The 24,077-nt window shown below is 43.6% G+C and overlaps 1 protein-coding gene across 1 annotated transcript in view; it reads right to left on the reverse strand.

Moving 5' to 3' along the window:
* LOC124595454 (glutathione S-transferase 1-1-like) overlaps positions 1-23,854 on the reverse strand; it is a 92,635-nt gene extending 68,781 nt beyond the window's left edge. The window contains exons 1-2 of the mRNA XM_047134201.1: positions 23,710-23,854; positions 3,315-3,494 (exon numbers count right to left, since the gene is read on the reverse strand). Coding sequence (XP_046990157.1) covers positions 3,315-3,458 — 144 coding nt within the window. The 5' untranslated portion in view covers positions 3,459-3,494; positions 23,710-23,854. The remainder of the gene's footprint in view (positions 1-3,314; positions 3,495-23,709) is intronic.
* Positions 23,855-24,077: the final 223 nt, after the last annotated feature.

Consider the following 24,077-nt stretch of genomic DNA (forward strand, 5'->3'; position numbering starts at 1 on the left):
CGTTATAAATTATGTAATAGTGAAACTTTGTTAGCCAACAGGGAAGTTAAATTTATGGTTTATTGGTTTTTGATTAGAATACCACTACTACAGATTCTCAATTTCTAGTAACAATAAACAATTCTCAAGGTCAGACGGGGGGGGGGGGGGAGAGGAGATGAACAGAGAGGGGCAGGGAGGGAGGGAGGGAGGGAGGGAGGGAGGGAGGGAGGGAGGGAGGGAGGGAGGGAGGGAGGGAGGGAGTAGAAGATGGACAGAAAGGAGTTGATGGACAGAGAGAGGGGGACGGAAAAGGAGATCGACAAAGAAAGGGGAAGCGGTAGATGGACAGACAGGGGAGAGAAGGAGATAGGAGGTATATCCAGTTGCCGTACATATTAGAAACTTGAGCTTTCTATCTTCCTTTTCCATTGAAGCGGATTGAGCCACAGCAAAACGTCGCCAGATGCAGATAGTGAGAAAAAATAAGTTCCTTAATGAAAAAGTAGCTTAATTTAATCTATATTGGTCTCTCTCTGGCGGATTTACGTCGTTTTCATCTGTGTAAGATGGTAGCGGTGGTGGTGGTACTAGTAGAAGTAGTAGTAGTGGTGGTAATGGTAGTAGTAGTAGTAGTAGTAGTAGTAGTAGTAGTAGTAGTAAGTCGTCGTCTTATTATAGCCGTCTTCAGTCCAAAGACATTTGATAAAGTTCTCCACTGAGCGTCCTATAGGAATCTACAACCTACATATTTGAATCTACCTACTGGAGTCAAGCTTTGGTCTGCCTCTACAGTTTTTACTCCAAACAGTTCCGTCCATTACCAATTTAAATATTTCTTGATGTTTCAGGTTGTGTCCTATCAGTCTGCCATTTCTTCTAGTCGAATAATACCATTTTGATCTTTCCTCCCCAATTAGATTTAGTACCTCTTCGTTAGATACTCTTTTTGCTCATCTAATCTTCAATATTCTTTCATAACTTCGCATTTCAAAAGTTTCTTTTCTCCTTTTGTTTGTACTGATTATCGTTCACGTTTCGTTTTCATATTTATCCTTACTTTTGCCATAACGTATCATTTATTTGACCAAGTATCAAAACTCTAACATTGCCACTATCTCATTTGCTAATCTAATTTCTTTAGCATCAACCAATTTAATTCGTTTCCATTCCTTCATTCTTCTCTTACATTTCTTGATGTTTCCGAATCAAGTAAAATTCACACCATGGGTTTGCAGCGATGAGATATCCAACTGATTAGAATTTCAGCGCAGACGCACATCACGCGCGCCTGTGGCGCCACCTCATAGCGCCATTTAAGGCTTGGCGATTTCGACGAGTGTACGTTCAGCACATGTGTTTACCTTGTGGTTGTTTCCCAAGACGATCAGTTATGCCTCGTAGACAACAGCGAACATCGTTTGATCAAGTATCCGAGTTCGACAGAGGATGGATAGTGGCTTACCGAGATTGTGGATCATCATACAGGGAAATCGCTAGTCGTGTTGGACGAAACCAAACAACTGTAATGCGGATATGTGACCGTTGGATGCAGGAGGGTACGACGGACCGATGTGGTCGATCGCATTCACCTCGGTGCACAACTGCACGTGCTGATAGGCAAATTGTGCGCATGGCAGTGACGGATCGCTCAGTGACATCCCGAACCATAGCACAGCACATTGCGTCTGTAACGCATCATCCAGTGTCTGCGCGTACCATTCGACGCCGTTTACAGCAGAGTGGCCTGTCCGCAAGACGTCCATTGCTTCGTCTACCATTGACGCAGAACCACAGACGTCTCCGTCACCAATGATGTGATGACAGACGGATGTGGACGGCAGAATGGAATGACGTTGTCTTTACTGACGAGGCACGCTTCTGTCTGCAGCACCACGATGGTCGGATTCGAGTGTGGAGACACCGTGGAGAGAGGATGCTGGACAGCTGCATTATGCACCGCCACACTGGTCTTGCACCGGGTATTATGGTATGGGGCGGTATTGGATATTACTCTCGCACGCCTCTAGTACGCATTGCCGGTACTTTAAATAGCCGGTGCTACATATCCGAGGTGCTGGAGCCAGTTGTCCTTCCTTACCTTCAGGGCTCGGCCACAGCCATATTTCAACAGGATAATGCGCGACCACACGTGGCACGCATTGTCCAAAGGTTCTTCGTCAATAACCAGATTGAAGTGCTTCCCTGGCCGGCTCGCTCTCCGGATCTTTCGCCGATAGAAAACATGTGGTCCATGGTTGCTCAACGAGTGACCCAGATTACATCCCCAGCTGCCACACCAGATGATCTTTGGCAACGTGTGGAAGCTGCTTGGGCTGCTGTACCCCAGGAACACATCCAACGTCTCTTTGACTCAATGCCGAGACGTGTGGCAGCGGAGATCTCCAACAATGGCGGCTACTCTGGCTACTGATTCTGGCAGGAACCACATGTCACAGACGTCTGTAAACGTAATCATTTGATACTTGGTCAACGTGTTATCTACAAAATAAATTTTGTTGTGCTACCTCCTGTCTTTCTTGGTGTTGCATTTACGGTGGTCAGCAGTGTATTTTAAACATGACTTGTCGTGTACTCAACACTGTTTTGTATTAAGACACCACGCAATGTTCTTAAAATATTGACAACGGTGTTTACTTGCTAAGACATTTGCATGGTCGGCAGCCTGTGTTCTCAACACCAGTTGTGCCATTCAATTTGAAGAGGACTTAAAGGCGAAATACGTTATTGCCAAAATATGAAATAATAGCCTGTTTTGCGGAAAAGACTATCCCTTCAAAACATTAGTCACTGGTTGTTGTATCATCCCGCCTTGGACTTGAAATCGTTTCCTTTTTCTTTTGTTTATTGCTCGCTCATTGTAGAAACTGAAAAATTTGGAGCATAGGCAGCCACCCAGTCGACTCCTTCCTCTACTGCTACTTCCCTTTCACGTACTTCGACTTTTAACTACAGTCTCGCTTATGTAAAAGTAGTAGATAACTTTTTGCTGCCTGTGTTTTAGCTTTGTTAACTTCGGTATTTCATCTCTATCTGTTGTTAATGTAACGTACCTAATCTTGAACCCTGTAACAAATTAGTAGTGATCAACTCCCAGCTACGGGATGATTCCTAATTATCTTTCAAGACATCCACATCAGTCAAATGAGCACTGTTAAGAGTAGAGATTACTGAAGAAGTTAGATTTTCTGGGTATGTAAATATGAAGACAGTGTTGCAGAGCTACAAACTAACTCAAGGAATGATGACTACATTTAAAATTAGAGGCCCTCTATAAACACCAGCAAGCGAATGTTACGGCAGGGTAACTGTACCTTGACGAATTCTGGCTTACGGTGCTCTTCCTGCAGCATGTCCACATCAACCAATTGCAGATCAAGACCGATAGTGTGTGCCAGCATACGGACGGTCCGACACGGCGGGCTCGCCTCGGCGTGGTACAGGCTCAGCTGCGGCATGACTTAACTCCACCGTTCAGGTAGCCGGCTGCAGAGCTGCAAAAGCAAACATCCAGTCATTATTTCCCCAGTTTATTCAGCGTATGTATAGGTGCCGATTGAAACTAAAGCAAGATTAAGTAAATGCGCTTGTAACATATTATTTGTAGCCCTGTCCTTGTACTCTTCTTGTTCGCCAGTGTGGATGCCATAGCCGGGTTTCGGTCCCATGGGACGGGAGCTTTTGTTCGGCCTGGAGATACGGGCCGATCTTTCCGTAATCCTTCTAAATGGACTGTGACCGAGGCCTACAAGGATGTCCTAAGTGCTTGTGACTTTCCCCGTGACAGCAGTGATGTTTAGCACCCGCTGGAAAGAAGATTCCGACGTTTAGTGCTATTATAGGGAGCAAGAAACTTTCAGCGTAAACACCTGCATTCGGCTCCTGAAATTAACTCGCAGAAAATACTCAATGTAAATTACCGTAATTTTGTGAAGCTGCTTGGAATTTAGGAAACTAGGCGTCGGAAGGTGAAACGTCCCCTTTGAACAATTATACATGACTGTGCCTAAACTGACACACAGTATTTTTAGCGCAACGCAATCTGACTTTCAAAAATCGCTACAAAAGAATGGCCCTTACTAACATTAACCTATAACTTTCACAAATCACTTACCTCACCAAAAATCTTCGTTACTCTAACTACTGCAATACAGCGAGCGCCACTACTGCCAGCTAAATAAAAGATTCAAACTACTGAAGGCACTAACTACTAATAGGCATAGTTAGCAAATGAAAGATTTTGATAGAGAACGAACAATGTATTTACCTTAATAGTCATAATATATATAGCAGTTCATGACATCCAGTCTTACAAATTTCAAAACTCCGCCATTTCTCTCCCCACATCCACCACTGCTGGCGGCTCACCTCCAACTGCGCAACGCTATGCGCTGTTTACATGCAGCTGCCCAACGCTACAATGGCGAGTATTACAACAATGCCAACCAGCCACAGACTGCACACAGCACAGCCAGTGATTTTCATACAGAGCACTACGTAACGTTGCCAATAAGAAAACATGAACAGCCTACTAACAAAGGTAGTCTTTGCAAGGGTAAGAAGTGAGTAGTACGCTCGGTGGGGCGGAGTGATGTTTTAGGTGTTGAGTATATGAAGTCGCTAGTGAGTGATCTTCAACAATCAGAGTTGTTTCCGGTGGTACTAAAGGATTCGCGGACTTGTGCATTTGCGTATTCTACCTGTTTTCTCGGCTGGTGTTGCGGGTTCGTGAACGTGCAAGTGCTCAGTGGTAAAGCCGTCCTCAACGGGACGATGCAACTAACGTTGACATGGACGCGTACGGGACATCCGAACTCACGAAAGCACCGATGGCACGCGCGACAAGCTGGGTAATGTGATTTGCGCTCCCAGCGCTCTCCAACGGCCGTGGTCGGCTTTATTTGGCTCTCAAATCAGTTTCTTTACAAACATGGGCATGCGTAAAATAGCTGCGTTAATTGTTAGCGATTATCATAGATGAGCGAAAAAAATCGCAAGAAAAATTCTGCACCGTCGAAGGCTTAAACAGCGAATTACTGGTAGAAGAACACTACATAATGCTGTACAACGACCTGAGGTACACTGTATTAGAAGTTACTTGTTAGCTTAATTGGATCAAAAACTGAACACAGTTCAACAATGGAAACAGAAGAAGGTATACTAAACTGTGAAAAAAGAAGCAAAATCGAAACCGTAAGCAGTCCAAGCTCAAATGTGCAACATCGAGCTAATTTAAATAGCCATGGTGTCGTAGTTATATGGTCACGGTGTTTGACTGCAAAGTGGGAGATCCATGTTCATACCTGCCTCGTGCCCGTATTTTTTTCACAAAATTATGAACTATCCGTCCGGTCATTGACGTGTCTGTGCGCTACATTGAAATTTATGTCTGTGTCGTGTGTTCGTTTGCAACAGCGATGTTGAAGGAAGTGACTTCCAGACGTACAGACTTCCTATTCTTTCTACGCAAGTATCACATGTTATGACTTTCGTCCCGTTAAGGAAGTTTTGACTCTTGAATTCATTTGTTGTAACATAGTATGTTGACGATGCATTTTTAATATGCCCACTTGGCAATGAGGCACTGCAGCAGTTTGTTAATCATTTGAATGGTATACATCAGAACATAAGATTTACAGTGGAGGTGGAGAAGGATGGAAAGTTACCCTTCTTAGATGTGCTGGTGGAGCGGAAATCAGATGGACGTATCTGACATTGTGTACAGAAAACCGACACATACAGATTTATATCTAAACGCGCGTAGTTTTCACCACCCAGCTCAGAAGAGAGCTATGCTGAATACCTTGGTACACAGAGCAAGGACTATTTTGGACAAGGATAATCTCGGCTCCGAGATTAACCATCTGACGACGGTATTCACAAAAAATGGATATTCCGACCGTGATACCAAATCTACTCTGGCGAAGAAACCAAGGAAGGACGCTGTTCGAACAGATCAAAACGACCAACACATCGCGCGGCTACCATTCTGCGGTGCAACGACCAGCAAGATCGGCAAAGTCCTGACCCGGCAGGGAATCAGACCAGTCTTCCGGCCACCCAGTAAGATTAAGGAAATGCTGCGACCCGTGAAAGATAGTCTCGGCTTGAGAGTACCGGGAATTTACAGCATTCCTTGCGAGTGTGGGAAAAATTATGTGGGCCAGTCTATAAGAACTGTTGCCGATCGCTGTGTGGAACATCAGCGTCACCTGAAAAACAGGTATCTAGAAGAATCAGCGGTGGCTGAGCACAGTTTGTTAAATAAACATAAGATTTCATTCGATGAAACAGGACTACTTTTCACGCTTCAAACTACTGGGACTGTCATCAGGGAAGCAGTTGAAATTAGACTCTGTGAAAATAATTTCAACAGAGACTCCGGTTATGCACTCAGCAATGCACGGACGCGCGCAATTGATAAAGAAAGAGCGCAGAGGGAGACTTCTTACATTCCTCGCAGTTCTCCGCCTGTTGCGATGGATGGCGCTGCAAGCGACGCTGGATAAAGCGCGCAAACAAAATCTATGGATATAGAGGCCGCCACCTCAGTACGCGCCTGTTTCACCGTGACGTCATCCAGCCAATGAAAAGCCGTCCACTGCTTATAAAAGCGGAAGCCTCACCGGTCCTTGCTCTTGCCCCCACCCTGCAGCGCTCCCAACACCTTCTCCAATCCCATCTTGACCGGTTCACCACTTGGTGCAACCAGTGGTTGCTCAAGGTCAATCCCTCCAAAACCCAGGCAATCATTGTAGGCAAAACCGCCCCTTCCTTCCGCCTCCTTGATTTCTATCTCACCATCTATGGCCGTCCTATCGCCCTCACTCCCACCCTTAAGTACCTTGGCGTCACCCTCGACCGTCGCCCCTCCTGGACTCCCCATCTCCGGACAATCCAAGCCAAGGCACGCTCCCGACTCCATCTCCTCAAGCTCCTTCCCGGCCGTGCGTGGAGTCTGGACCCCTCCACCATCCTCCACACCTATAAATCCCTCATCCGCCCTATCCTTTGTTACGCCCATCCGGCCTGGATCTCCGCCCCCCCTACCTTTTATAAATCCCTACAAATCCTTAAGCGCCATGCTCTCCGCCTCGCCTATCGCATCCGTCTCCCCTCCCCCACGCGGATCCTGTCTGATCTCATCCCCTTCCCCCACCTCCTCCTTTTCCTTGAAAGGATACAGATCCTGTACACCTCCCCCAAACTCGATCCTCCTCATCCGCTTGTCTCACCCGTCCTCTCCCACCCCCGCCCGTTGCCGCGCCTGTATTCCCACGTCCCACCCGGTCTCCATCTCTCCACCCTCCTTACCCTCTCCCAAGGTGGCTTCCGCCAGCTCCCCCTCCCTGATGATGTCCTCCTCCCCTCCATCTACCCCTCCTACCAACTTTGATCCTCCCTCCCTCTTCCTGTGTCTGTTCCTTTGGGCACCCTCCGTCCCTCCTCCCCTTCTCCCCACTCCTCCCCCGGGCCTCCCCTCCCCTGTCCCTCTACTCCTCCTCCCATCTCCTCAGCCATTGGCATCTTTGTTCTCCCCTCTCCAGCCCCCCTCACCCTTCTTCCCCTCTTGGCAGGTCCCCGGACTCGCACATGCCATGTGGACTTTCGCGCGCCGGATATCATCGCCGTCAGTGTCTCGTGTGTGTGACGTCATTTTGTGTTTTACTGTCTGCCGTCACGCTTCTATGTTCACTTGTGCCGCCGGATTCATCAGTGTTATGTGCGCCGTGTCAACGTGTTTTCAGTGTCGTTATCGTCGAGTGTGAACGGCTCCGTGTTTTTTGTGTATCTGTGACCACTATTTTTTTGCCCGTCACTATGCTCATTTTAATTCTCCATTATTGTACTGTTATTGTCAACACTATGGCTGAAGAGCGGTGTAGCATGCCGCTGCCAGCCTACCTGATTGTTCAGCTGTTAAAATAACAATAAAGAAAGAAAAAAAACGGTCCACGACAGTCAGTTTTACCCCTGACGAAGATGACGGAGGTAGTCATCGAAAGCTTGGGATTTTATCCAAATTTGACGTGGCACGAAAACTGAGAATTGTTTATGCATAGTTCACACCGTTTCTTTGTTTTTTACATTTCTGTGAGAGGTCTATGCGGCATTATTGTGCTGTTATTGTCAACACTATGGCTGAAGAGCGGCGTAGCATGCCGCTGCCAGCCTACCTGATTGTTCAGCTGTTAAAATAACAATAAAGAAAAAGAAACGGTCCACGACAGTCAGCTTTACCCCTGACATTAATATATTCTTGCCACATGATTCATATTCTGTAACCAATGTATAGTGTGACAATTTCCGAGACAACGGAAGGAGAACGGGCACCTCAATGACCGGACGGAAAGTTCATAACTTTTTGGAAAAAAAAAAAAAAATTGGGTCACGAGGCAGATTTGAACACCGATCTCCCACTTTCCAGTCCAACACCGAGACGACACAACCACTACGCCGTGATTCTCGCAGTCACTTCTTTTTTCGCATTTCAGTACACCTTCCTGTTTTCATTCTTGATCTGTGTTCAGTTGTTGACAGGCTGTCCACTGGGCCAATTTACCACTAAATCTAGGGGGGGGGGGGCGGGGGAGTGTTAGGGAGTTTCCCTTGTCAGTAATAACCAGAAGCAACGTAGCAGCTGCGGCACATCACCCCTAAAGTTCCAAATTCGCGCAGAGGGTGAGATTACTGGTCATCTGGAGCTCCAGTGCAGGGCAGGTAATGGAGCTCCTTAGGGAAATAGCAGGCAGTTCGCTAAAAACGGCCCGTGTCCACTCCACTTGGAGGGCTATCACATTATAGACGTGAAGGAGGCTACACAGATAGTAAATGAGAGCACTAGGTACACCCAGCTTCAAATCGTGGTTCATCTCGGCATGCGTGACGCCTGCCGCCTTGGGTTCGAAGGCCACCTTTGTTTCCTGCAGGTTGCTGTTTACTGTGATGAAGACAGCTAGTCTCGCACAGGGAGTGGAAGCAGAGCTAGCGTTGTACAGCATTGTTCCCAGAACCCATCGCAGTCCTCTACTTCGGAGACGAGGGGAAGGCTTAAACCAGACATCCTGACGATTTTGTGACGGATTTCTGGACCTCCAATATCGGATACAGAATTATAGGAACTCTCTTAAAAGGTCATGCGCACTGGACATAGGAATCGGCTACTAGCGGAGCTGAGTACGTGTGCTGTATAGGATAGAGAAATTAGGACCAATAAAATACGTTCAGATTTCAGATAGGTATGAGTGCCAGAGCCATTAATTAAAACATTTGCTTTTTCGAAATATATTCGCTAAATTGCATCAGCTGTATTGGGTACAGCTGTACTACCTATCAATGATACGAAAATTTGTGCCGGACCAGGACTCGAACGCAGATTTCCCGGTTATCGCGAGCGGTCGCCTTGCCATTGGACTATCCGAGCACGCTCCCTGGGCCGACTATATGTCACACTGTCTACATCTTTATGTCACAGTCTAATTTGCTCACGATAAGCGGGAAATTCGATTTCGAGTCCCGGTCTGGCACAAATTTTCATATGTCAGTGATAGGTAGTACAGCTGTACCCAATACATCTGATGCTGAAGAAATTCATAGCTCAGCGAATATGTTTTGTAAAATATTTAGACAAGTCTAGGATCGTCAAAATACGTAAAAAGTCTGCATTCGTCATGGCAGAGCGGAGATGGAATATTTTCATATATTACACACCTGCAGGAACACCCATGGAAGGGTCCCAGAGCTTGACTCGCTCTTGAGAGGTAATAATGCCCACGTAGTAGGGCCAGAAAGCTGGCTGCAATCAAATATTGACAGCAATGAAATTATACATTCCGACTGGAATGTATATTGCAAAGATACATTTAATGCGGGCGCCGAAGATGTGCTTATTTGTATTTCTAACCGGTTAACGAGATTCACTATGCACAATCCTATTTACAAACTGCCTAACGGCTTAAAGGACAAAGAGAATTTTTATTCAGTATTTCAAATAATTACTGGCGCAACTGAAATTTAAAATGCTCTCATAACCTGCCCATGAAGAGAGATAATCCTACGTCAAAGGTTTAAAACAACAGGATAAGCATGACACAAGCTGTGGGTGTCTTGAGCCAGCGTAATTCACCGCCCAGGAATACAAGGACTATATTCATCCAACACACACACACACACACACACACACACACACACACACACACACACACACACACGAAAAGAAGAAAAATCGCATACTACTCTTTCGCATTTCATGCAGTAAAACTGCCACAACGAGCATTATATTTTAATTTGTTAGGTCTTTACTACAAACCCTGTTCGCAACATATTTTGCAGATAGCATCCTTCTACACCATTGAATGTACCTGCAACATTATATCATTGTACGGCATGTAGTTCAGGATACATGACTTTGTAAACTTTGACATGCATGGGAAACTAGCTTTTCTTCTACACCTTCATGGTTACTCTGCAAATCACATTCAAGTGCCCGGTAGGGGGTTCATCGAACCACCTTCACAATTCTCTATTATTCCAATCTCGTATGGCGCGCGGAATGAAAACCTATGTCTTTCCGTACGAGCTCTGATTTCCCTTACTTTATCGTGGTGATCGTTCCTCCCTATGTAGGTCGGTGTCAACAAAATATTTTACGGAGGAGGAAGTTGGTAACTGGAATTTCGTGAGAAGATTTCGTCGCAACGAAAAACGCCTTTCTTTTAATGATTTCCAGCCCAAATCCTGTGTCATTTCTGTGACACACTTTCTCCCATATTTCGCGATAATACAAAACGGAGCGCAAATTCCCAGACTATACTGATCCAGTGTGTGATCTTTTCTAAGTCTTTTCTCGCTTACATGTTTAACATCAAATATTTAGCCCATTATCTCATTCGTAAAGTAATCAGAATTAAAGTAAGCCATATATACAGCGTGACAATTTGAAAGGGTACAGTACCGCCTAACATTGAAAATAGGTACGACATACTTCATTATTTTTGTCAGAACAACACATTTTTTTGTAAAATAACTCAATTTCAATTAATACAGCGAAGCCGGATACCAGTGTGGGAAAGAATGACAATTTATTTATTTAATTGATCACATGTGCACTCCCACAAAATAAATCCCTACATCCAGTTTGGTGAGATCTGTGAAATGAATGAGTGTATGGTCGTCTGCTAACTGCAGATAGTGAATGTGAATATATGATCATCTTTGAGACGATCCTTTGGCCACCTTTGGTGGAACCAAAGAGATGAAACTTACCGGAGCTTTGAGCGCCTGAAATGTGGCTGACCAATACGTAGCACGGTCTTCCCCCACCTCGACAGAGGTGCGAGATGACCTGAAGAACGGCCATGTTTCAGCACTCTGCCGCTGGATATTGTGCTGTTAAGACCTGTCTTAGTTGTGCTCCGTAAAGACAAAAGAGTGGAGACATGGTATGCATGTGGAATATTTAAGAGTAGTTTGAAATAATAATTTCTCTATTTCAGGAACTTTTGTGGGGAAAATTAAATGTCAGGCAGGTAATATTAATCGGATCATAGTAATCTTCGGAAGTGACCAACGGTCATAATGAAACCACGTGTAGCAATAAGTTGAAATATTTCCGTGTGCTTAAGTTAAGCTGAATTACTAGCGTGTGTACTATAAGTTGAAATATTTAAGAAATAGCGTGTGCAGAATTTGAAATTAGAGGCGAGTACTTCCACGTGGTGAGTACTGTGTGAGTCTCAATCTGTGTATGAGACAAAGGATAAAGAGAAGTACTCGTCCATGGTATCAGTTGAGGCCTCGCGTGTGTGATGAATATGTTCTTAATATTACTTTGCGTTATATGATTCCGTGTGACGCTAGATTCAAACTCTGAGAGAGAAGCAAGATGAGTCGGCCGTCTATCCAGCAACGCCACTTGGCTTGCATTGCACAGGAAGACGTGCATATATCTCCAGAGTTCATAGTAGGAAAGTAGAATTACAAAGTGGGGCAGTGTCGTGTGAAACTGGGATAAATACTAATTGAAGTGGGAAAGCTGAAAGTGATAGTGTTGTGACTACTTATTGTATTGTATTCCATGTTGTAGTGTGGTGTATGTCATGTAATTTGGATATGTGTGGTTTGCATGGGAGAGTAGCAAGGTAGTTTCAAAAGATTAGTGGGTTATGCTTGTTCCTTCGGTACCGCTCGGTCTGGAGGAAAGTTTCGTGATGATGATTGTGAGAGTCGAAGTGTGAGGTATAATAAAAGATCCACCATCCTATCCAGAAAGTGCACTGTAGCGTTAAATAATTACGAGACCATAAGGTAGAGAATCACCAATGTGAAGCCATGCCCACTGGGCGGAATTTCTCATGTGTTATTGTTGTAGGTTATAGAATTTGTGTGTTTAGGTTATAGAATTTATCTGAATAAATAAGATAGTGAAAAGAAAAAGATTGGTGGACTTTTCCTTCGAATTGTATGTTGTCATGATGTCCCGAATTTATAATGTGTGCGCCATTCATATTCAGTGCGGTGGCCACGTGTTGATAAAAGCCGTTAAATAAAAGAAAAAAGAAAATGTGGTATTGCCAGTGCGTAGTGAACAGTCAGAGTTCTGTAAATTACTGATAGATGTGCGTTTCCGTTGCGTATTATTCATACAGGAGGTTGATTAGTGACTTAATTGTGAGTAGGAGAGTTCATGTTACTCGATAAATAAGAATGAATCCACTCGCTTGGCAGACCACTCATCTTGCAGGCCTGACTGCTTGATGCCACAGTACGAGCAAGGCACGTGGGTGCCTCTCAAATTATTGAACTATACGAGAGAAACCTAAAATAGTTACATTCTACGGCGTCCACACACTTATTCAACATGTAAACGTCACTACAGATATTCGGATTTAGGTTGTGACATGTTCGGTATGCCTGCCATCATTGGCGATGATGTGGCGCAGACGATTAGCGAAATTCTGCATGACCCGCTGAAGTGTCGAAACATCGATGCTGTCTATCACCTCCTGAATAGCTGAGCAATGGTTTTGCTGTACACATCGTCTTTAATATAGTGCACTAAAAGGAGTCGCTTATGTTCGGATACAGAGAATATGGGGGCCAATCGAGGCCCATGCTATTGGCCTCTGGGTACCCCAGAGCCAGAATGCCGTCCCCAAAGTGCTCCTCCAGTACAAATACTCTCGTGTTTCGATGAGGTCGAGCTCAGTCTTGCATGAACAACATTCTGTCGAAATCAGGGTTACTTTGGATAACTGGGATGAATTAATCTTCCAAAACCTTCATGTACCATTCAGTAGTCACCTTGCCGTCAAGGAATATCGCACTGATTATTCCGTGACTGGACACTGCACAGTACACAGTCGCCTGTTGAGGTCGATGGGATTCCTCGATCGCGAAAAGCTGATTCTCAGTCCCCCAAATGCGCAACCAAACCGATTCATAACAAAGCCCTGTTCGTCAGTTCTAGAGACAACAGTGTTAGCGAAACAACCGCTGTTCCATGGCACTGGGGCTTAATAGTTAATGGGTTTTGTGAGAAGAGGTGCAAGTCTTCAACAACAATTGGTCACAGTGTCTCCCCGTTGATTCCCACTGCTTGTGCAGCCCGTCTGCTAGTTTTAAACACACCACGTATCTTCTCGATGTTTTCAGACGTTTTTGGACGACCGACATTACCAACAATGTCATCACGAACACTACCCATTCTACTTACGAATAAAATTCTTGATTGTTAGCACACTTGGACTGGTGTCTTCAGCTTGAACTTAGTCGCAAACTTCCTTTGAGCCGCAGCTGGGCTGTTATTGCTCGCATAGTAGGACATCACAAACGCTATACGCTCAGGCACAGTGTACCGTTAACTTTTCACATGCGAATGGCCGACAACAAGGCGCATGTGCTTACTAATTTCCATCACGCCCCGCGGCCAACCGTGCAGTCTGAACGTCCGAACGCAAACCGTTCAGAAGGTATGACCATTTTATTTCATATAGTTCAATAACGGTCACCCTGTAAAACGACTTACAGTTTACTCATAGTCGTAAATAATACGATGTTATCAAGTGAGGTTTGTCTGGATTCTGAATGTGAAATAATTTGGGCGAGGATAAATATCAAACAGGTTTATCTGATGTTTTTTATGAAACCCCCGCCTCAGGACGAGAAGGAGCACACCATTTCAGAGGAAAAACTTGGAGAAGGTCGCGCGTGAATTTTGCAGTCATGTTATAGTGCAGAATTTGAACCTGCTAACGCAGTCGGGAAACTCAAGTGAATAGGTCGTGCAGTAGGGACAAGGAACTGTGTGTGTTCCAATTGCCTTTTCTGAAAATTACCCGAGCACTTAATCACACACCCACTTCGTAAAGCTAACATCTTGGATCTCTTACACACGGACAGACACGAACTTTTCGACTCTGTTACCGTATAGCACCCAATCATTGATCATAAGGCCTTTACAGCATGGTTGAATACGGCTTAAATAGGCATGTAAAGAAATGTAGGTAGATATTTCTTGTTAGTAACTGGAACAAATATATTACAAATTACCTGTGCGGTCAACATGAAACGTTCGTCTCCAGGGAAAAACGATGAGCGGAAATGCGCAAGTTTATGAATATTGTACAATACGCCTTAGACAGGTACGTGCCAAGTTTTGTGAGGGGTTGGGAAGGCGCGACGTCGTTCGAGAGCTGGGTTGGAAATCTGTCCCGAAGGCAAAATTATTTTCACTACAGATATCAGTGTAGCTAAAAGCTTCCTAGACAAAAACCAAACTAAGCCAAATTACGCGTAAGGAGACCACGCATGATGCGTTCAACTAATTAGAAAGTAAAATTCTGTATGCGATCTGACAAAAACCCTAAGAAGTTTTACTCTTTGTTGTATCAGTTAACGGATCAAAGCCATCTGTCCGTCTCTGTTCATGATGGCACCAAAACGGAGGACGACAGAAGGCAGAAGTACGAAAGTTCTGTTCCTAAAACTTGTTTCACTAAGGAAGATATTACAGCTGTTCCTCTCTTAAATCGTCGCACGAACGTCAAAATGACATAACTAAACAAGTGTCCAAAGGACATAAATTCAACTGGAATCACTTCACAGAGGAAAGGCTACTGGATCTAGTGAGACACCCATACGATTCTACATTGAGTACGCGAAAGAACTTTCCACTCTTCTAGCAGTAGTGTACCGTAAATCGATAGAGGAGCGAAGCGGTCCAAGAGAGTGGAAAAAAGTGCAGGATAGTCACGTTGTCGAGAAATATCTTCGAACAGGCGCACAAAACTGTAGACCTTGACATTAGTATGTTTTAGAATTTTGGAACACGTTTTATGCTCGCGTATAATGACACTTCACTAATCTCTCTGGGAATCATACCGAGGCCTAAGTTCTACGAACTTGGAAATGGCAGATACTGGGGTAATCGATTGCAGAACAGAAAAGTAACTATAACCGCTTAGTAGCGGAAAGGTATCAAGACCAGATTCTACAAAGATTAAGCGAAAGAGCTTACTCCCCTTCTAGCAGCAGTTTATCGTAGACAGCTGGAGCAACGAAGGGTACCTAGCGACTGGAAAAATGTGCAGGTCATTCCCCTTTTCAAGAAGGAACGCAGGACACGATTAGACCGATATTGTTGATGTTGATCTGTTGAATTATGGAACACGTTTTATGCTCTAAAATTATTACGTTTTTAGAGGAAGAAAGTCGTCTCTATAAAAATGAACATGGGTTCCGCAAACAGATATCTTGAGAAACTCAGCTCGCTCTGTTCCCCCATGAGACCCATAGCGCTGCAGAAAACGGCGCTCAAGCATCCGTGCACCTTGACTTCAGGAAGGCATTTGACACTGTCCCGCACTGCCGTTTAGTGAAGCAAATGTGCTTATCGATTATCGGACCAGATTTGCGAGTGGATTCAAGACTTGGTTGCTGATGGAACTCAATACGTCGCCGTTAACGGAACAAAATCAACAGTTGTAAAGGTAATTTGCGGAATACCCCAAAGAAATGTGATATGATCGCTACTGTTTAAAGTGTATATAAGTAATCTAGTAGAGAGCGTCGGAAGCTCTTAAAGACTGTTCACAGATAATACGGTTGTCTATAACACAGTAGCAATGCTAGAAGACAATACCGATTTGCAGAATGACCTGCAGAGGATTGGTGAATGGTGCAGACTCTGGCAATTGAAACAGAAAGTAAATGTATGTAAGACTGCACACACACACACACACACACACACACACACACACACACACAGGAAAAGAAAGTCACCACTGTACAACTACACTGTTGTTGTTTTTGTCTTCAGTCTGAGACTGGTTTGATGCAGCTCTCCATGCTACTCTATCCTGTGCAACCTGCTTCATCTCCCAGTTCCTACTGCAACCTACATCCTTCTGAATCTGCTTGGTGTATTTATCATCTCTTGGTCTCCCTCTACGATTTTTACCCTCCACGCTACCCTCCAATACTAAATCGGTGATCCCTTGATGCCTCAGAACATGTCGTACAAACCCATCCCTTCTTCTAGTCAAGGTGTGGCACAGATTTCTCTTGTCCCTAATTCTATTCAATACCTCCTCATTAGTTACGTGATATACTCATCTAATCTTCAGCATTCTTCTGTAGCACCACATTTCGAAATCTTCTGTTCTCTTCTTGTCCAAACTATTTATCGTCCATGTTTCACTTCCACACATGGCTACAGTCCATACAAATGCTTTCAGAAACAACTTCCTGACACTTAAATCTATACTCGATGTTAACAAATTTCTCTTCTTCAGAAACGCTTTCCTTGCCACTGCTAGTCTACATTTTATATCCCCTCTACTTCGACCATCATCAGTTATTTTGCTCCCCAAATAGCAAAACTCCTTTACCAATTTAAGCGTCTCATTTCCTAATTTAATTCCCTCAGCATCACCCGATTGAATTCGACTACATTCCATTACCCTCGTTTTGCTTTTGTTGATGTTCATCTTATATCATCCTTTCAAGACACTGTCCATTCCGTTCAACCGCTCTTCCAGGTCCTTTGCTGTCTCTGACAGAATTACAATATCATCGGCGAACCTCAAAGTTTTTATTTCTTCTCCATGGATTTTAATTCCTACTCCGAATTTTTCTTTTGTTTCCTTTACTGCTTGCTCAATATACAGACTGAATAACATCGGGGAGGGGCTACAACCCTGCCTAACTCCCTTGCCAACCATTGCTTCCCTTTCATGCCCCTCGACTCATAACTACCATGTGGTTTCTGTACAAATTGTGAATAGCCTTTCGCTCCCTGTGTTTTACCCCTGCCACCTTCAGAATTTCGAAGAGAGTATTCCAGTCAATATTAGCTATGATTAAGTTATGCTCTGCGCAAAATTCTACCAGGCGGCTTCCTCTACACTATTGATGAGAAACTGCTGTAAACTGTATCTACCGTAATAGATCCAGAGCAACCTTAAGTTGAAAGTAGTAGCGAAAGCAGATCCCAGACAGATTCAGACGAAAAATCTTAAGGAAATTTTTGTGGCTTACAGGGCGTTTGGTCGACCAATCGTTGAGTATAGTTCGTCAGTACGTGATCCTTGTCTAGTAGGACTGACAAAAGATCCAATGAAGAGCAGCGCGTTTCGTCACGGGAATCCAACAAATCTGACCATACATTACGTCCTCCCAGATACATCTCGCGCATTGGCCACGACGAGAAATTATAGCCAATACAGAGGCTTACCGACAATCATCATTCTTAAGTGCCATCCGCGAGTGGAACAGGGTAAGGGGTATCAGTGTACCTCCACCATGTACCATTAAGTGTCTTGCGAAGTATGATGTAGACGTAGAAGCTTCCTCGCGGCGTTCGATAAAAGTTCCGCACTGCCGCCTATTAATATACGAGCATACGGGAAACCAAACCGAACTGTGTGATTGGGTTGAAGAATTCCTAACGAACAGAACAGCAAGTCACTTTTAACGGAGAGGTATCTTCAGACGTAAAAGTAACTTCGGGTTTACCTCAAGGAAATGTTATAGGAGAATTAGCTTTCACAAATCATATAAATAACCTAGTAGTTAGCTTAAGATATACCACGATGTTTCTGCAGATGGTGGGGATCGTGGCGGTGATAATGCCTGGTGGTGGTGTGACCAGAGAAATCATAGCGCTATCAAACTGTAGCGAAATGCAGGGAAACCTGGAGAGAATCTGCGCCTAGCGCAGGGATCGGCAGCTGAGCTTCAGCATGAACAAATATAACTTATTGCGCTTAAATTGGAAGAAAGATCCATTACTGTACGATTACAAGACTGCAGAACAATCACTGGAAGCAGCCACATCCATAAAATGCCTATGAATATGCGTGCAACCACATGAAACTAATCGTAGGTAAGGCAGACGCTAGACAGATTCATTAGAAGAATTCTCGTTAAGTGTACTCTACCAACGACGGAGATAACTTACAAAAACCCCGTTCGATAGATACTTAAAATTTGCTCGTCGTTCTGAGATCCGTATCAGAGAGAACTGATAGAGAAAGAAGAGAAAATCCAAAGAAGAGTAGCGCGTTTCGTTGCAGGTGCGTTTACTAAGAACGAAAGCATCCCTGAAAATCAGCCAATTCCAGTAGCATACGCTACAAGAGAGTCGTTCTGTGTCACTGTGTGGTTCACTGTTAACATTCCGAGGGGGTAAGTTCTTAGAATAGTCAACAAATATATTGCTTCCTCTTAGGCAGGCTAAATCTCAAGAAAACACACTGAAGGTAAAATTAGAGAAATTCAAGCTCACAGGGCTGCTTACTAATAATCGTTCCTCCCACAGGTCATTCCCCACTAGATCATGAAAGGGAGCAGTTTTCAGTGAACATTCCGGCCACAGACGTAGATATAGAGAGAGACTGCATAAATAGAGTTGTTACGTGTGCGAAAAATTTTAGCAACAAAACATGACGTTAATTAAAACTTCGGGTCTATGAGGCCGTGATCGAACAGTAGAAATTCTTCCTCCTGACGTTTCGTTGCCAACAACTTAAGAGAAGACATGACAGTTCAACAAGCATATTAGCTAATACGGAATACGATACCACAGCAAGAAAAAAATATTTACATCCATTATCATTATTATGAACCAAGACGGAGGCATAAACTTGCCAACAGATCTTAAATTTGCACAGTGTTCCCGGTATGTCATCTTGAAAGAGAGCTTCTAAATATAATAAAAGCGGAAATATTAACCGTAAAATTAAAAGGCAAGCGAGCGTTCATGGCACGAATTCTACTCAGTTCAAGTAACTTACTCTTCAGCTTTAAAAGGCTGCAATTTCCAGTAAGATTAAGGTACACTGTAATTAGCAATATATCAAAATGCAAACCATTTCAATGCTGCAGAGTGAATTTAAAAGATTCATGTTCCTCGTACAAGAAACTATATGTAGTAGGCGGCCTATGTTCGCGTGTGGGTCAACCTCAATACTATTCCTCTTTGGACCCAAAAGCGAAAACCAATTGTATTTTATAACAACATACTTTGAGTAAGTTAGATGCTACACAAATGAGATGACTACCATTTTTTCCCAACTCGAAGCGAGTCCTTAAAGAAACGTGTTTCTGAAAAAAGGGTGGGGGGGGGGGGGGGGGGAGAAATACCATCGAAATAAAACGGAAGTGTTCGGAAGTCTTTTCAGAAAGTGTCTTGAGTTTATACTATCATGTAAATGAAATGTGGATGCTCAGTGGCATCGACAAGAAAATAAGCTTTTGAAATATCGTACTGCAGAAGAATGCTGAAGATTAAATGGGCAGAAAGAAAAGTATTTTTGTTGCACAACTTGACTAAAAGAAGGAATAGTCCATAGGTTACATATGGAGTAAAGTTGTGTGTGTTGTGATAAGCAGGTCCAAGTGACGATCGCAACAGTACAGCACAGTTATGAGAAAATTGGAGAAAAGAAGCGCTGACTGATGGTGGCGACAGGGTTGCTAGCCGAAATATTGTGCCTGTTGAACACTTAAGAGTTCATGTGTAGACTGTCCGGTCAACAAATACACTGGGAGAAGGTAAATCATACAATGCTACAACGTCGTAAGCAGCCAGTTCAGCAAATTTTACGCTTGCTCTCATTGCAAATGTTGGAGAAAAATATACCAGTTTAACATTCTTTGCTCATTGTCATTCCGTAATGCCATGTGATATCGTGTTTTGGTACAAACTTTGCTTTAGAAATAAGAATTTCAATGCAAAAAGCGTGCTACAAGAATAGTATGTGGTGTTTACTATAGATCGTCTAGTAGAGAAATGTTTAAGGATTTAGGTGTTTCAGTTACAACGTCAAAGTAAATATTTTCTCCCGTGAGATTTATTGTAAATGAGATAGTAGAGTTCAGAAGGAAAAAGGAAGTGCTTAACTACAATACAAAAATTTATATTACGCTTTATGAAAACTAACTTCGGCTCAGAAACGGGCGAATCATAGTGCTACCAACATCTTTGATGACTTATCCTAGGATATTAAATGCCTGACAAATAGCAGAGCTAAACTGAAAATAAGTTAGAATAATTCCTTCTGTGCAACTCCTATTTCACAGTAGAATATTTGCCTGAACTTCTAGCTTGTTTGACAATTCTGTTATTAAGCTAAACTTTCTTTTCTGTTACGTGACTCTTCTACAAATGGTCAGCACGCAACCACATTTATACGGAAATAACCAGTAAGTAAACTGACTCCTTCTCCATCACTGTGATGTATCGTGCAATAAGGGCCTGTAGCTTATTAAAAGGTAAGAAAATATTCCTGACCTGTAGACTTGCGTGTGCATGATTTTGGCCTCGGGAGAAGCTCTGTATAGTTTCAGTCCATTAGGCGTATTATTGTTGCCGGTGTAATGACTGCAGTAGTTTCCGTCAGTAAGTACACATTCGCCGCCAGCATTTAGCTACTCACCTTGTGGTAACACTACACCCTGTTCTATGTTCGAGGCCAAGATCATGCACGCGATTGCCTGAAAGTCACGAATATTTTAGTTTTGTTTATTAAGTCACGTGTTCCATGTGTCATTAACAACAAGACAATTTAATAACTGATAAGGTGTGTTTAAATATGTTTGCACGCTGGCAATTTACAGATGATTTCAGTTAAAAGAACGATTAATAACAGAATTGTACTAAAGCTAAAAGCATAGTGTGGCCCAAAAGCGAGTAGCTGGCGGCGAATGTTCATTTCACTGACCGACACTATCGCAGTCATTACAACAATAGTAAAACTTGTGAATTAAAACTTACATAGGTTACTGATTTCCGAAGCGTAAAATAACAGACACGGTCTGCCCAGCACCTCGTAGCGATAATCTTGTGTGTGACCATTTGACTTGGTTTCCCACTCATGTTTCAGTACTAACTGCTTGTTCCACTTGGGCAGCGGTTTTTAGTCTATTTGCCATCTGCCACAATCCACAGAATTGATCGAATCCCTTAAGTTCTTTCACGAACAATGAAATACCGGTATGCCTAGTTCTAGATTTTGTTTCTTTCAGGATCTGCTATTCTTCCTCGAAGCCGTTTGTAGGGAATTTCTGTATGTGTGTCAGAGTTACCTCCATTTATATGAAGCTAACCCGTTTCCAGATTGTCAGTATGTCTACTGCAGTTCACTTTGATCTTTTTCTTGCCTTCTTATTCTATTTCGCGATCAAGCCTAGGAAATGCGGTTATTATCCAACTGAAAATTTGTTGAGAGTAAGAGTGCAGAGCACGTTATGATACGTAGAGCTACCTACAGGCACACAACTAATAGCTGCTGTGTACCAAGGGATTGTGATACTACCATTTACTATTAATCTTATTAACATAACTTTGATGACAGTACTTTCACGAAACTTCCTGGCAGATTAAAACTGTGTGCCGGACCGAGACTCGAACTCGGGACCTTTGCCTTGCGCGCGCTCTACCATCTTTTTTTTGTGTTTTGTTCGTTGTATTTTGTCGTAGCGGACATCACATGACATCCGTTGAAGTTCGTTGTTGAGCCTTTCAGTCAGTTTTTTTATTACAGAGACCAACCAGAGCTCTCTGACCGAACACGCTGAGCTACCGTGCTGGCACCATCTGAGATACCCAAGCACGACTCACGCCCCATCCTCGCAGCAATACTTCTGCCAGTATCTCGCCTCCTAGAGCACTTGCCCGCGAAAGGCAAAGGTCTCGAGTTCGAGTCTCGGTCCGGCACACAATCTGCCAGGAAGTTTCATATTAGCGCACACTCCGCCGCAGAGTGAAAATCCCATTCTGGAGGACTTTCATATACTTCAGTGTGGTTAAAAGACAGGTAAATAGCCTTTAATATAGAGAAATTTTATACAGACGCATTATTCATCAGGTTGTGATTTACTGTTAAAATTACGAGAGCTAATACTCCTTAAAGAATCAAACAATATTGCTTCTTTCAAAATTCATCTTGCGTAATGACCATGAAGGTCAAATCAGACACAGCTGAGATCTTATGGAGGCTTACCAATGGTTGTCATACCCGTGCACCATTCACGTCTGGGACGGGACAGTGACAATGGTGCCTGAAGCACCGTACACCTAAGGTGGCTTCTGGAGTACAGAAGAAGATGGTAGAAAATGGAAATCGGGAGTTTCGTTACGAAGGGGATAGCTTCCTCAAGACCTTTACGGCCAATAGTGCAATGCGTCTCTGGTGTGTGAAACAGACTGGGTTAGCAGTAAACGTCGAACGTAGACGAAGAAGGGCAATGCGAATGGTCACATGCTTGTTTGACTGTTCGGAAGAACTTAACTGAAACGCCGAAAGTCTGAGCTGGCAGGCATTCGAAGAATGACGCGATATTTTTCACCGTGGGAAGATCTTACCTCTTCCGGCCTCTCACGAGTCAGATTGCAACATGAAACGCATCCCTTATACGATTTTGGCAAATCACAAGAAACGATATAGACACGAACGTATGGCGATTTGATCTAACATCGTTCGCTGTCTCATGAAGGGCGTTGGACCGCAGACTGAAGCTATGTATAGAGAACAGTTGGAAGAGGAAAAAAAAAAAAAAGACACGAAAAATAAGACACCGCTTAGATTTCCACCTCTGAAGTCAGCAGGACACCATACTCATATTCGGGAGGAGGGGATGTCATATCCCTACACATCCTGTCAAATACAGTGCAAATTTAAATTACTTCTGGTAAATGCCAGAATAAATCTTTGAAAACGTCACACTAATCCCTTGTCGTAATCCTTTTCATGGACCAGTACTGTACTTCGTCTTTAACGACCCTGTCGAGAAGTTAAGAGTCTAACAGTCTTTCATTCTATTCATACAGTCTAAAACATCTGCAAAGTTTTAAGACAGGACATAATTTGGGAAAGGCTTGTTGCTCACGTATTTCCCGTTGCTTAATTTCTATTTTTCGTAAGAGAATAACATGGGTGTTAGCATTTCAAAAGCATTATTTCTCACACGGCTTCAGTTCGAAGTAATCACACATCTGAAGACTGCACTAAGCATTTTGTCCCTTTGGTAAATAACTGCATTCTACAACCGAAGAATTTGCTGCAAATAAATTTAAACAAAGATACAGCACGCAAGGTACGCTTTAAAAGGATTCAAAACTCTACACGTCTTGGGTGAAAAACACTAAACCAAGTAACTGAAAAATTCTTTTCCTATTTGTAATGACTAAGAAGCTGCGCGCCTTACCTCTTCGTCCTCAGTGCCGTCTCAAATGACAGCGAGCCCAGAACTAAACTCGCTGTTTCCTCTCGTACCCTCAGACGGATCTCTCGACACCGGTGCGTCAGTGCTTGCTTTGTGCTTAAGGAGCACGTCCTTGACAGTCACGTGACGTAATACCACGGAGCAATGCCCACTTACCAGCCAGCTGAACATGTTGACAGCGAAGCAGCCCACGTAAAAGACGAGAACAAGAATCGTGGAAGGTGTAAATGTGGTTGTGTTATAGGTGGGAAGCATTTAATACACCACACTCGTAGGATGACATGAATTAACGATAAGGATATATCGAGAACAGGTACTGCACAGCGAACAGTCGGCAATCAATACAGTTG

Source organism: Schistocerca americana, chromosome 2, assembly GCF_021461395.2.
Source record: "Schistocerca americana isolate TAMUIC-IGC-003095 chromosome 2, iqSchAmer2.1, whole genome shotgun sequence".
Taxonomy (NCBI): domain Eukaryota; kingdom Metazoa; phylum Arthropoda; class Insecta; order Orthoptera; family Acrididae; genus Schistocerca; species Schistocerca americana.